The 13,923-nt window shown below is 45.8% G+C and overlaps 4 protein-coding genes across 7 annotated transcripts in view; all 4 read left to right on the top strand.

Annotated features, from left to right (window-relative positions):
- Positions 1-13,923, top strand: part of col6a3 (collagen, type VI, alpha 3) — a 66,076-nt gene that overhangs the window by 36,978 nt on the left and 15,175 nt on the right. For all 4 annotated transcript variants that reach the window (XM_053440544.1, XM_053440543.1, XM_053440545.1 and 1 more), the window contains one exon: positions 13,234-13,845. In XM_053440544.1, coding sequence (XP_053296519.1) covers positions 13,234-13,845 — 612 coding nt within the window. The remainder of the gene's footprint in view (positions 1-13,233; positions 13,846-13,923) is intronic.
- Positions 6,606-8,100, top strand: LOC128456396 (collagen alpha-3(VI) chain). Its single transcript, XM_053440552.1, has 2 exons — positions 6,606-7,359; positions 7,454-8,100. The coding sequence occupies exons 1-2, from the start codon at positions 6,735-6,737 to the stop codon at positions 8,098-8,100; spliced, it is 1,272 nt and encodes a 423-aa protein (XP_053296527.1). The 5' UTR covers positions 6,606-6,734.
- LOC128456395 (collagen alpha-3(VI) chain) lies at positions 8,254-9,662 on the top strand. The gene is made up of 2 exons (XM_053440551.1): positions 8,254-8,878; positions 8,973-9,662. Exons 1-2 carry the CDS (start codon positions 8,254-8,256, stop codon positions 9,629-9,631), a joined length of 1,284 nt encoding a protein of 427 aa, XP_053296526.1. The 3' UTR covers positions 9,632-9,662.
- Positions 9,871-10,612, top strand: LOC128456400 (collagen alpha-3(VI) chain-like). The gene has a single exon (XM_053440557.1). It carries the CDS (start codon positions 9,876-9,878, stop codon positions 10,494-10,496), a length of 621 nt encoding a protein of 206 aa, XP_053296532.1. The 5' UTR covers positions 9,871-9,875; the 3' UTR covers positions 10,497-10,612.

The following is a 13,923-nucleotide window of genomic DNA, read 5'->3' as shown; positions in this document are numbered from 1 at the left end:
CCAGTACAGCAGAGATGCAGAGGTCCATTTCTATCTGAACACATACACCACCAGAGAGGATATTGTGGATTCGGTCAGGGGGCTGAGATACAGAGGAGGCAGACCCCTCAACACCGGGGCTGCCCTCCAGTACGTCAGGGACAACGTGTTTACAAGCTCCTCTGGGAGTAGGCGCCAGCAAGGTGTTCCACAAATGTTGATCCTGCTAAATGGTGGAAAGTCTTTTGACAACGTAGATACCCCAGCCTCTGCTCTCAAACAGCAGGGTGTCTTTGTAATTGGCATTGGAACAAGCAGCTCTGACATTAATGAGCTGCAGAAGATATCCTCTGACCCTAGTCTCGCTCTATCAGTGACTGAGTTCACTGAGCTCCCCAGTGTCCAAGAACAGCTCTCCTCTGTAATGAGCACAATGCTAGTGAGGGCCACTCCAGTGACACCAGCAGTAACCGGTAAGAAATTGACCAAATTTTACATTCCAAGATCAGTTTAGGAGGCAAATTGAACCATGTTAGAGTGCATTTCACCTACTTAAGGTCAGTCAGTGCCACTTTGATATGACAGTTGTCCAAACTTTGACAGAGTGAGTCCTAAAAGTTGAGGTTAGCTTTTATTGGTAGACTTTCAAACAGAAACCTAATTACGCTATGACCTTAACATGTCCCATTTATTGTGTTCCATAGTGGAGAAACAGCCAAAGGGAAGAGATTTTGTGTTCTTGTTGGACGGATCTGATGGTACTAAAACTGGATTCCCAGCTATGAGAGACTTTGTCCAAAGAGTTGTAGAGACACTCAGTGTTGATGACAACAAAGACCGTGTCTCAGTGGTTCAGTACAGCAGAGATCCAGCCGTCCAGTTCTATCTGAACACATACAGGACAAAGGGCGAGATCTTTGACACCCTCAGAGGTTTGAAACACAAAGGCGGAAGACCCCTCAACACTGGAGCAGCCCTCCAGTATTTGAGGGATAATGTCTTCACAGCCTCTGCAGGCAGCAGGCGCCTGGAAGGAGTTCCACAGGTGCTAATATTGCTAAGTGGTGGAAGGTCTTTTGACCGTGTTGATGCACCAGCCTCTGCTCTGAAAAAGATGGGTGTCTTGATCTTTGCCATTGGAACCAGGAGCTCTAATAACACAGAACTGCGGAAGATAGCCCACGATCCAAGTTACGCTCTGTCTGTGCCTGATTTCACTGACCTTCCTAGTGTCCAACAGCAGCTTCAGTCCTCTGTGGAGGAGGTGGTTATTGACATCACCCCAGAGTCACCTACTGTACTTGGTATGTTTACTAGCACAGCCTCTTGCCTGAAGGGCTACCTGACTTGTCTAACCTTGCAAAGTTTTAAATTTGTTCCCGTTCTATCTGTTCTCAGTTGACAGTGCCAAAAAGGATATCGTATTCCTTCTGGATGGTTCTGATGGCACAAGGAATGGCTTCCCTGCCATGCGTGATTTTGTTGAGAGAGTGGTGGAGAAACTGAATGTAGGAGAAAACAAAGACCGTGTCTCTGTGGTCCAGTACAGCAGAGATGCAGAGGTCCATTTCTATCTGAACACATACACCACCAGAGAGGATATTGTGGATTCGGTCAGGGGGCTGAGATACAGAGGAGGCAGACCCCTCAACACCGGGGCAGCCCTCCAGTACGTTAAGGACAACGTGTTTACAAGCTCCTCTGGGAGTAGGCGCCAGCAAGGTGTTCCACAAATGTTGATCCTGCTAAATGGTGGAAAGTCTTATGACAACGTAGATACCCCAGCCTCTGCTCTCAAACAGCAGGGTGTCTTTGTAATTGGCATTGGAACAAGCAGCTCTGACATGAATGAGCTGCAGAAGATATCCTCTGACCCTAGTCTCGCTCTATCAGTGACTGAGTTCACTGAGCTCCCCAGTGTCCAAGAACAGCTCTCCTCTGTAATGAGCATAATGCTAGTGAGGGCCACACCAGTGACACCAGCAGTAACCGGTAAGAAATTGACCAAATTTTACATTCCAAGATCAGTTAAGGAGGCAAATTGAACCATGTTAGAGTGCATTTCACCTACTTAAGGCCAACCAGTGCCACTTTGATATGACAGTTATCCAAACTTTGACAGAGTCAGTCCTAAAAGTTGAGGTTAGCTTTTATTGGTAGACTTTCAAACGGAAACCTAATTACGCTATGACCTTAACATGTCCCATTTCTTATGTTCCATAGTGGAGAAACAGCGAAAGGGAAGAGATTTTGTGTTCTTGTTGGACGGATCTGATGGTACTAGTACTGGATTCCCAGCTATGAGAGACTTTGTCCAAAGAGTTGTGGAGACACTCAGTGTGGATGACAACAAAGACCGTGTCTCAGTGGTTCAGTACAGTAGAGATCCAGCCGTCCAGTTCTATCTGAACACATACACGACAAAGGGCGAGATCTTTGACACCCTCAGAGGTTTGAAACACAAAGGCGGAAGACCCCTCAACACTGGAGCAGCCCTCCAGTATTTGAGGGATAATGTCTTCACAGCCTCTGCAGGAAGCAGGCGCCTGGAAGGAGTTCCACAGGTGCTAATATTGCTAAGTGGTGGAAGGTCTTTTGACAGTGTTGATGCACCAGCCTCTGCTCTGAAAAAAATGGGTGTCTTGATCTTTGCCATTGGAACCAAGAGCTCTGATAGCACAGAACTGCGGAAGATAGCCCAGGATCCAAGTTACGCTCTGTCTGTGCCTGAATTCACTGACCTTCCCAGTGTCCAACAGCAGCTTCAGTCCTCTGTGGAGGATGTGGTTATTGACGTCACCCCTGAGTCACCTACTGTTCTTGGTATGTTAACTAGCACAGCCTCTTGCCTGAAGGGCTACCTGACTTGTCTAACCTTGCAAAGTTTTAAATTTGTTCCCGTTCTATCTGTTCTCAGTTGACAGTGCCAAAAAGGATATCGTATTCCTTCTGGATGGTTCTGATGGCACAAGGAATGGCTTCCCTGCCATGCGTGATTTTGTTGAGAGAGTGGTGGAGAAACTGAATGTAGGAGAAAACAAAGACCGTGTCTCTGTGGTCCAGTACAGCAGAGATGCAGAGGTCCATTTCTATCTGAACACATACACCACCAGAGAGGATATTGTGGATTCGGTCAGGGGGCTGAGATACAGAGGAGGCAGACCCCTCAACACCGGGGCAGCCCTCCAGTACGTTAAGGACAACGTGTTTACAAGCTCCTCTGGGAGTAGGCGCCAGCAAGGTGTTCCACAAATGTTGATCCTGCTAAATGGTGGAAAGTCTTATGACAACGTAGATACCCCAGCCTCTGCTCTCAAACAGCAGGGTGTCTTTGTAATTGGCATTGGAACAAGCAGCTCTGACATGAATGAGCTGCAGAAGATATCCTCTGACCCTAGTCTCGCTCTATCAGTGACTGAGTTCACTGAGCTCCCCAGTGTCCAAGAACAGCTCTCCTCTGTAATGAGCATAATGCTAGTGAGGGCCACACCAGTGACACCAGCAGTAACCGGTAAGAAATTGACCAAATTTTACATTCCAAGATCAGTTAAGGAGGCAAATTGAACCATGTTAGAGTGCATTTCACCTACTTAAGGCCAACCAGTGCCACTTTGATATGACAGTTATCCAAACTTTGACAGAGTCAGTCCTAAAAGTTGAGGTTAGCTTTTATTGGTAGACTTTCAAACGGAAACCTAATTACGCTATGACCTTAACATGTCCCATTTCTTATGTTCCATAGTGGAGAAACAGCGAAAGGGAAGAGATTTTGTGTTCTTGTTGGACGGATCTGATGGTACTAGTACTGGATTCCCAGCTATGAGAGACTTTGTCCAAAGAGTTGTGGAGACACTCAGTGTGGATGACAACAAAGACCGTGTCTCAGTGGTTCAGTACAGTAGAGATCCAGCCGTCCAGTTCTATCTGAACACATACACGACAAAGGGCGAGATCTTTGACACCCTCAGAGGTTTGAAACACAAAGGCGGAAGACCCCTCAACACTGGAGCAGCCCTCCAGTATTTGAGGGATAATGTCTTCACAGCCTCTGCAGGAAGCAGGCGCCTGGAAGGAGTTCCACAGGTGCTAATATTGCTAAGTGGTGGAAGGTCTTTTGACAGTGTTGATGCACCAGCCTCTGCTCTGAAAAAAATGGGTGTCTTGATCTTTGCCATTGGAACCAAGAGCTCTGATAGCACAGAACTGCGGAAGATAGCCCAGGATCCAAGTTACGCTCTGTCTGTGCCTGAATTCACTGACCTTCCCAGTGTCCAACAGCAGCTTCAGTCCTCTGTGGAGGATGTGGTTATTGACGTCACCCCTGAGTCACCTACTGTTCTTGGTATGTTAACTAGCACAGCCTCTTGCCTGAAGGGCTACCTGACTTGTCTAACCTTGCAAAGTTTTAAATTTGTTCCCGTTCTATCTGTTCTCAGTTGACAGTGCCAAAAAGGATATCGTATTCCTTCTGGATGGTTCTGATGGCACAAGGAATGGCTTCCCTGCCATGCGTGATTTTGTTGAGAGAGTGGTGGAGAAACTGAATGTAGGAGAAAACAAAGACCGTGTCTCTGTGGTCCAGTACAGCAGAGATGCAGAGGTCCATTTCTATCTGAACACATACACCACCAGAGAGGATATTGTGGATTCGGTCAGGGGGCTGAGATACAGAGGAGGCAGACCCCTCAACACCGGGGCTGCCCTCCAGTACGTCAGGGACAACGTGTTTACAAGCTCCTCTGGGAGTAGGCGCCAGCAAGGTGTTCCACAAATGTTGATCCTGCTAAATGGTGGAAAGTCTTTTGACAACGTAGATACCCCAGCCTCTGCTCTCAAACAGCAGGGTGTCTTTGTAATTGGCATTGGAACAAGCAGCTCTGACATTAATGAGCTGCAGAAGATATCCTCTGACCCTAGTCTCGCTCTATCAGTGACTGAGTTCACTGAGCTCCCCAGTGTCCAAGAACAGCTCTCCTCTGTAATGAGCACAATGCTAGTGAGGGCCACTCCAGTGACACCAGCAGTAACCGGTAAGAAATTGACCAAATTTTACATTCCAAGATCAGTTTAGGAGGCAAATTGAACCATGTTAGAGTGCATTTCACCTACTTAAGGTCAGTCAGTGCCACTTTGATATGACAGTTGTCCAAACTTTGACAGAGTGAGTCCTAAAAGTTGAGGTTAGCTTTTATTGGTAGACTTTCAAAGAGAAACCTAATTACGCTATGACCTTAACATGTCCCATTTATTGTGTTCCATAGTGGAGAAACAGCCAAAGGGAAGAGATTTTGTGTTCTTGTTGGACGGATCTGATGGTACTAAAACTGGATTCCCAGCTATGAGAGACTTTGTCCAAAGAGTTGTAGAGACACTCAGTTTTGATGACAACAAAGACCGTGTCTCAGTGGTTCAGTACAGCAGAGATCCAGCCGTCCAGTTCTATCTGAACACATACAGGACAAAGGGCGAGATCTTTGACACCCTCAGAGGTTTGAAACACAAAGGCGGAAGACCCCTCAACACTGGAGCAGCCCTCCAGTATTTGAGGGATAATGTCTTCACAGCCTCTGCAGGCAGCAGGCGCCTGGAAGGAGTTCCACAGGTGCTAATATTGCTAAGTGGTGGAAGGTCTTTTGACCGTGTTGATGCACCAGCCTCTGCTCTGAAAAAGATGGGTGTCTTGATCTTTGCCATTGGAACCAGGAGCTCTAATAACACAGAACTGCGGAAGATAGCCCACGATCCAAGTTACGCTCTGTCTGTGCCTGAATTCACTGACCTTCCTAGTGTCCAACAGCAGCTTCAGTCCTCTGTGGAGGAGGTGGTTATTGACATCACCCCAGAGTCACCTACTGTACTTGGTATGTTAACTAGCACAGCCTCTTGCCTGAAGGGCTACCTGACTTGTCTAACCTTGCAAAGTTTTAAATTTGTTCCCGTTCTATCTGTTCTCAGTTGACAGTGCCAAAAAGGATATCGTATTCCTTCTGGATGGTTCTGATGGCACAAGGAATGGCTTCCCTGCCATGCGTGATTTTGTTGAGAGAGTGGTGGAGAAACTGAATGTAGGAGAAAACAAAGACCGTGTCTCTGTGGTCCAGTACAGCAGAGATGCAGAGGTCAATTTCTATCTGAACACATACACCACCAGAGAGGATATTGTGGATTCGGTCAAGGGGCTGAGATACAGAGGAGGCAGACCCCTCAACACCGGGGCAGCCCTCCAGTACGTTAAGGAAAACGTGTTTACAAGCTCCTCTGGGAGTAGGCGCCAGCAAGGTGTTCCACAAATGTTGATCCTTCTAAATGGTGGAAAGTCTTTTGACAATGTAGATACCCCAGCCTCTGCTCTCAAACAGCAGGGTGTCTTTGTAATTGGCATTGGAACAAGCAGCTCTGACATTAATGAGCTGCAGAAGATATCTTCTGACCCTAGTCTCGCTCTATCAGTGACTGAGTTCACTGAGCTCCCCAGTGTCCAAGAACAGCTCTCCTCTGTAATGAGCACAATGCTAGTGAGGGCCACGCCAGTGACACCAGCAGTAACCGGTAAGAAATTGACCAAATTTTACATTCCAAGATCAGTTTAGGAGGCAAATTGAACCATGTTAGAGTGCATTTCACCTACTTAAGGTCAGCCAGTGCCACTTTGATATGACAGTTGTCCAAACTTTGACAGAGTCAGTCCTAAAAGTTGAGGTTAGCTTTCATTGGTAGACTTTCAAACGGAAACCTAATTACGCTATGACCTTAACATGTCCCATTTCTTATGTTCCATAGTGGAGAAACAGCCAAAGGGAAGAGATTTTGTATTCTTGTTGGACGGATCTGATGGTACTAGTACTGGATTCCCAGCTATGAGAGACTTTGTCCAAAGAGTTGTAGAGACACTCAGTGTGGATGACAACAAAGACCGTGTCTCAGTGGTTCAGTACAGTAGAGATCCAGCCGTCCAGTTCTATCTGAACACATACAGGACAAAGGGCGAGATCTTTGACACTCTCAGAGGTTTGAAACACAAAGGTGGAAGACCCCTCAACACTGGAGCAGCCCTCCAGTATTTGAGGGATAATGTCTTCACAGCCTCTGCAGGAAGCAGGCGCCTGGAAGGAGTTCCACAGGTGCTAATATTGCTAAGTGGTGGAAGGTCTTTTGACAGTGTTGATGCACCAGCCTCTGCTCTGAAAAAGATGGGTGTCTTGATCTTTGCCATTGGAACCAAGAGCTCTGATAGCACAGAACTGCGGAGGATAGCCCAGGATCCAAGTTACGCTCTGTCTGTGCCTGAATTCACTGACCTTCCCAGTGTCCAACAGCAGCTTCAGTCCTCTGTGGAGGAAGTGGTTATTGACATCACCCCAGAGTCACCTACTGTACTTGGTATGTTTACTAGCACAGCCTCTTGCCTGAAGGGCTACCTGACTTGTCTAACCTTGCAAAGTTTTAAATTTGTTCCCGTTCTATCTGTTCTCAGTTGACAGTGCCAAAAAGGATATCGTATTCCTTCTGGATGGTTCTGATGGCACAAGGAATGGCTTCCCTGCCATGCGTGATTTTGTTGAGAGAGTGGTGGAGAAACTGAATGTAGGAGAAAACAAAGACCGTGTCTCTGTGGTCCAGTACAGCAGAGATGCAGAGGTCCATTTCTATCTGAACACATACACCACCAGAGAGGATATTGTGGATTCGGTCAGGGGGCTGAGATACAGAGGAGGCAGACCCCTCAACACCGGGGCAGCCCTCCAGTACGTTAAGGACAACGTGTTTACAAGCTCCTCTGGGAGTAGGCGCCAGCAAGGTGTTCCACAAATGTTGATCCTGCTAAATGGTGGAAAGTCTTATGACAACGTAGATACCCCAGCCTCTGCTCTCAAACAGCAGGGTGTCTTTGTAATTGGTATTGGAACAAGCAGCTCTGACATTAATGAGCTGCAGAAGATATCCTCTGACCCTAGTCTCGCTCTATCAGTGACTGAGTTCACTGAGCTCCCCAGTGTCCAAGAACAGCTCTCCTCTGTAATGAGCACAATGCTAGTGAGGGCCACGCCAGTGACACCAGCAGTAACCGGTAAGAAATTGACCAAATTTTACATTCCAAGATCAGTTAAGGAGGCAAATTGAACCATGTTAGAGTGCATTTCACCTACTTAAGGTCAGTCAGTGCCACTTTGATATGACAGTTGTCCAAACTTTGACAGAGTCAGTCCTAAAAGTTGAGGTTAGCCTTCATTGGTAGACTTTCAAACGGAAACCTAATTACGCTATGACCTTAACATGTCCCATTTCTTATGTTCCATAGTGGAGAAACAGCCAAAGGGAAGAGATTTTGTGTTCTTGTTGGACGGATCTGATGGTACTAAAACTGGATTCCCAGCTATGAGAGACTTTGTCCAAAGAGTAGTAGAGACACTCAGTGTGGATGACAACAAAGACCGTGTCTCAGTGGTTCAGTACAGCAGAGATCCAGCCGTCCAGTTCTATCTGAACACATACAGGACAAAGGGCGAGATCTTTGACACCCTCAGAGGTTTGAAACACAAAGGCGGAAGACCCCTCAACACTGGAGCAGCCCTCCAGTATTTGAGGGATAATGTCTTCACAGCCTCTGCAGGCAGCAGGCGCCTGGAAGGAGTTCCACAGGTGCTAATATTGCTAAGTGGTGGAAGGTCTTTTGACCGTGTTGATGCACCAGCCTCTGCTCTGAAAAAGATGGGTGTCTTGATCTTTGCCATTGGAACCAGGAGCTCTAATAACACAGAACTGCGGAAGATAGCCCACGATCCAAGTTACGCTCTGTCTGTGCCTGAATTCACTGACCTTCCCAGTGTCCAACAGCAGCTTCAGTCCTCTGTGGAGGAAGTGGTTATTGACGTCACCCCATTAGAACCAACTGTACTTGGTATGTTTACTAGCACAGCCTCTTGCCTGAAGGGCTACCTGACTTGTCTAACCTTGCAAAGTTTTAAATTTGTTCCCGTTCTATCTGTTCTCAGTTGACAGTGACAAAAAGGATATTGTATTCCTTCTGGATGGTTCTGATGGCACAAGGAATGGCTTCCCTGCCATGCGTGATTTTGTTGAGAGAGTGGTGGAGAAACTGAATGTAGGAGAAAACAAAGACCGTGTCTCTGTGGTCCAGTACAGCAGAGATGCAGAGGTCCATTTCTATCTGAACACATACACCACCAGAGAGGATATTGTGGATTCGGTCAGGGGGCTGAGATACAGAGGAGGCAGACCCCTCAACACCGGGGCAGCCCTCCAGTACGTCAGGGACAACGTTTTTACAAGCTCCTCTGGGAGTAGGCGCCAGCAAGGTGTCCCACAAATGTTGATCCTGCTAAATGGTGGAAGGTCTTTTGACAATGTAGATACCCCAGCCTCTGCTCTCAAACAGCAGGGTGTCTTTGTAATTGGCATTGGAACAAGCAGCTCTGACATTAATGAGCTGCAGAAGATAACCTCTGACCCTAGTCTCGCTCTATCAGTGACTGAGTTCACTGAGCTCCCCAGTGTCCAAGAACAGCTCTCCTCTGTAATGAGCACAGTGCTTGTGAGGGCCACGCCCGTGACACCAGCAGTAACCGGTAAGAAATTTGGCCACATTTTACATTCCAAGATCAGTGGTAGAGGCAAAAAAAAACATGTATGAGTGCATTTCATTTACTTAAGGTCAGCCAGTCCCACTTTGATATGACATTCGTGCAAACTTTGCCAGAGTCAGTCCTAAAAGTTGAGGTTAGCTTTCATTGGTAGACTTTCAAACGGAAACCTAATGACGCTATGACCTTAACATGTCCCATTTCTGATGTTTCATAGTGGAGAAACAGCCAAAGGGAAGAGATTTTGTGTTCTTGTTGGACGGATCTGATGGTACTAGTACTGGATTCCCAGCTATGAGAGACTTTGTCCAAAGAGTTGTAGAGACACTCAGTGTGGATGACAACAAAGACCGTGTCTCAGTGGTTCAGTACAGTAGAGATCCAGCCGTCCAGTTCTATCTGAACACATACAGGACAAAGGGCGAGATCGTTGACACCCTCAGAGGTTTGAAACACAAAGGTGGAAGACCCCTCAACACTGGAGCAGCCCTCCAGTATTTGAGGGATAATGTCTTCACAGCCTCTGCAGGCAGCAGGCGCCTGGCAGGAGTTCCACAGGTGCTAATATTGCTAAGTGGTGGAAGGTCTTTTGACCGTGTTGATGCACCAGCCTCTGCTCTGAAAAAGATGGGTGTCTTGATCTTTGCCATTGGAACCAGGAGCTCTAATAACACAGAACTGCGGAGGATAGCCCAGGATCCAAGTTACGCTCTGTCTGTGCCTGAATTCATTGACCTTCCCAGTGTCCAACAGCAGCTTCAGTCCTCTGTGGAGGAAGTGGTTATTGACGTCACCCCATTAGAACCAACTGTACTTGGTATGTTTACTAGCACAGCCTCTTGCCTGAAGGGCTACCTGACTTGTCTAACCTTGCAAAGTTTTAAATTTGTTCCCGTTCTATCTGTTCTCAGTTGACAGTGACAAAAAGGATATTGTATTCCTTCTGGATGGTTCTGATGGCACAAGGAATGGCTTCCCTGCCATGCGTGATTTTGTTGAGAGAGTGGTGGAGAAACTGAATGTAGGAGAAAACAAAGACCGTGTCTCTGTGGTCCAGTACAGCAGAGATGCAGAGGTCAATTTCTATCTGAACACATACACCACCAGAGAGGATATTGTGGATTCGGTCAGGGGGCTGAGATACAGAGGAGGCAGACCCCTCAACACCGGGGCAGCCCTCCAGTACGTCAGGGACAACGTGTTTACAAGCTCCTCTGGGAGTAGGCGCCAGCAAGGTGTTCCACAAATGTTGATCCTGCTAAATGGTGGAAGGTCTTTTGACAATGTAGATACCCCAGCCTCTGCTCTCAAACAGCAGGGTGTCTTTGTAATTGGCATTGGAACAAGCAGCTCTGACATTAATGAGCTGCAGAAGATATCCTCTGACCCTAGTCTCGCTCTATCAGTGACTGAGTTCACTGAGCTCCCCAGTGTCCAAGAACAGCTCTCCTCTGTAATGAGCACAGTGCTTGTGAGGGCCACGCCCGTGACACCAGCAGTAACCGGTAAGAAATTTGGCCACATTTTACATTCCAAGATCAGTGGTAGAGGCAAAAAAAAACATGTATGAGTGCATTTCATTTACTTAAGGTCAGCCAGTCCCACTTTGATATGACATTCGTGCAAACTTTGACAGAGTCAGTCCTAAAAGTTGAGGTTAGCTTTCATTGGTAGACTTTCAAATGGAAACCTAATGACGCTATGACCTTAACATGTCCCATTTCTGATGTTTCATAGTGGAGAAACAGCCAAAGGGAAGAGATTTTGTGTTCTTGTTGGACGGATCTGATGGTACTAGTACTGGATTCCCAGCTATGAGAGACTTTGTCCAAAGAGTTGTAGAGACACTCAGTGTGGATGACAACAAAGACCGTGTCTCAGTGGTTCAGTACAGCAGAGATCCAGCCGTCCAGTTCTATCTGAACACATACAGGACAAAGAGCGAGATCTTTGACACCCTCAGAGGTTTGAAACACAAAGGCGGAAGACCCCTCAACACTGGAGCAGCCCTCCAGTATTTGAGGGATAATGTCTTCACAGCCTCTGCAGGAAGCAGGCGCCTGGAAGGAGTTCCACAGGTGCTAATATTGCTAAGTGGTGGAAGGTCTTTTGACAGTGTTGATGCATCAGCCTCTGCTCTGAAAAAGATGGGTGTCTTGATCTTTGCCATTGGGACCAGGAGCTCTGATAGCACAGAACTGCGGAAGATAGTCCAGGATCCAAGTTACGCTCTGTCTGTGCCTGAATTCACTGACCTTCCCAGTGTCCAACAGCAGCTTCAGTCCTCTGTAGAGGAAGTGGTTATTGACGTCACCCCAGAGTCACCAACTGTACTTGGTATGTTAACTATGTTAACTTGGTATTCAACAGTGAGACTGTTCAATACTCTTGATTCCGCTTCATCATCCCCATAGGTTGCAAATTATCTTCTTTTTGGATCATTCATTTTATCAATGTCTAACTTTTGATCCCTCTCATAATTGTATTTTTCATACTTCTTTACTTTTCTTGTTTCTTCCTTTATTTTTCCTTAAAAACACTGAGTAAATGGTTTTAGTAAAGAGTTATCTCACATGAATCATGTCCTTTTCTGCCAGCATTGTCATAAGGCCCGTCTCTGTATACGCAAGCAATTTGGAATCATCTTTCATTTTTTTGTGTTTGCATGTTTTGATATTTGAATGATGCACCAAATTACAATTACTGATAGCTCCATAAACAAGTTTCTTTCATTCATAATAGGGAGAAAATTAACTATTGTCCAGAAAAGTTATATACAAATGAATGAGCCTTTCTTATATTGCTTATGTAAAGATAATATTGTCATCAATGTTACAACGTGCTAATACATTTTTGTATTATAAAAACTGTGACCTATGTTGTTAGCAAACAAACAACTGAAATCATTTAAAAACACTAAATCAATGGAGAACGACATACCAGATTAAAAAACTTGGGCTTCAAATACAAGAGGTGTGCAACTGTTATCCAACATTTTGGTATGTCATCAAATGTTTTGCATTTTAAATAGTACTGAGCGCTTCCATCTTAATCAAATTTTTTCTTGTGTTTTCTGCTGATGCCCGGAGAACTGTCGGGGTCCTGATATTTTAACTCAGCAGAAGCAGTATTTTGCTTGTGATGTTATCAGCCATCTGGTTTGATCATAAATTCACATTCTATATTAATGTTTAAACTTAAGGGCCGCAGATGCAACGTAATTGGAGCCAGTGTAGACTTTGGAGAAGGTTGTGGTTTTAAAATATGTCTTGCTCATTAACACAATGTAGAATAACAAAAATGATTTATCTTGGAGTAACATAAATCTTTAATACTTTTTAAAGATAAACACATTCAGGTTTTTCCAAGCAGGTAAAATGGAAGTTATGTAATCATGGCATGCATAGCAGCAGTGTTTTGCACTAATTGTCCCCAATTGTGTCGTTAATCCTCTAAATATTTCAGCATTTTCCAATTAAGGTGAGAAATATTATCATGTTGCATTGGCTTGGTAACTGGAAAATGTATGCATCGGATTACACGAATAAGGCATAAAACATACTTTGTGTCGGAAGAAATCATCAGGCGGTAATCAAATTTCTGATCATTTTTGTAACGGAAAATAAGATTATATTTTCTCTGTCCGTTTCAGCGGAGTCGCAGGGGCCCCGGAAGGACATCATATTCCTTGTTGATGGATCCGATGGTGTTGGACGGGACTTTCCTGTCATTCAGGAGTTCATCCGCAGGGTCGTGGAGAGTCTCAATGTGGGCGAGAATAAGATCCGGATCGGTGTCATTCAGTACGGTGACTCTGCTCAGGCTGATATGTATCTGAACTCGCATACAACCAAAGAAGGCGTTTTGAATGCTGTAAGGCAAATGAGGCAACGAGGAGGAAGACAACGTAACCTGGGTCAGGGCTTGCAGTTTATCAATCAGGATGTTCTTACAGCAGCCCGTGGAAGCAGGAAGCAAGAGGGTGTACCACAGTTTGTAATCGTCGTCTCCAGTGGGCCGTCCACTGATGACATCAACCGTTCAGCGACTACCCTCAAACAGTCGAGAGTTCTTCCCTTCAGCATTGGGACCAGGGATGTTAACCCTACAGAGCTGCGGGTTGTTTCGTATGTGCCTAACTTTGCCTTTACTGTCGATGACCTCCCTAGCCTCGACACAGTCCGAGAAAACTTAATCACCACTCTCACGGAGATGTCAAACGATGACATCGCCACGCTGCGTCCAGTATTTCCAACCTATACATGTAATTACTCAATTCAATCATGTCCAGAAATAAACATTCTCACGTACACCACTTTTTACTGTATTTCAGTCATAGTGT

The sequence above is a fragment of the Pleuronectes platessa genome, chromosome 14 (assembly GCF_947347685.1).
Source record: "Pleuronectes platessa chromosome 14, fPlePla1.1, whole genome shotgun sequence".
In the NCBI taxonomy this organism is placed as follows: domain Eukaryota; kingdom Metazoa; phylum Chordata; class Actinopteri; order Pleuronectiformes; family Pleuronectidae; genus Pleuronectes; species Pleuronectes platessa.
The sequence above is the reverse complement of the archived record's forward strand: the minus strand, read 5'-3'. Positions and strand labels throughout refer to the sequence as shown.

What these genes read in the sequence shown, in the direction of transcription:
- LOC128456396 (XM_053440552.1), top strand. Translation starts at nt 6,735, where the DNA reads ATGTCCCATTTCTTATGTTCCATAGTGGAGAAACAGCCAAAGGGAAGA. An exon ending in AGAGTCACCTACTGTACTTG is followed by an intron (nt 7,360 to 7,453) that starts GTATGTTTACTA and finishes ATCTGTTCTCAG; the next exon opens with TTGACAGTGCCAAAAAGGAT.
- LOC128456395 (XM_053440551.1), top strand. Translation starts at nt 8,254, where the DNA reads ATGTCCCATTTCTTATGTTCCATAGTGGAGAAACAGCCAAAGGGAAGA. An exon ending in ATTAGAACCAACTGTACTTG is followed by an intron (nt 8,879 to 8,972) that starts GTATGTTTACTA and finishes ATCTGTTCTCAG; the next exon opens with TTGACAGTGACAAAAAGGAT.
- LOC128456400 (XM_053440557.1), top strand. Translation starts at nt 9,876, where the DNA reads ATGAGAGACTTTGTCCAAAGAGTTGTAGAGACACTCAGTGTGGATGAC.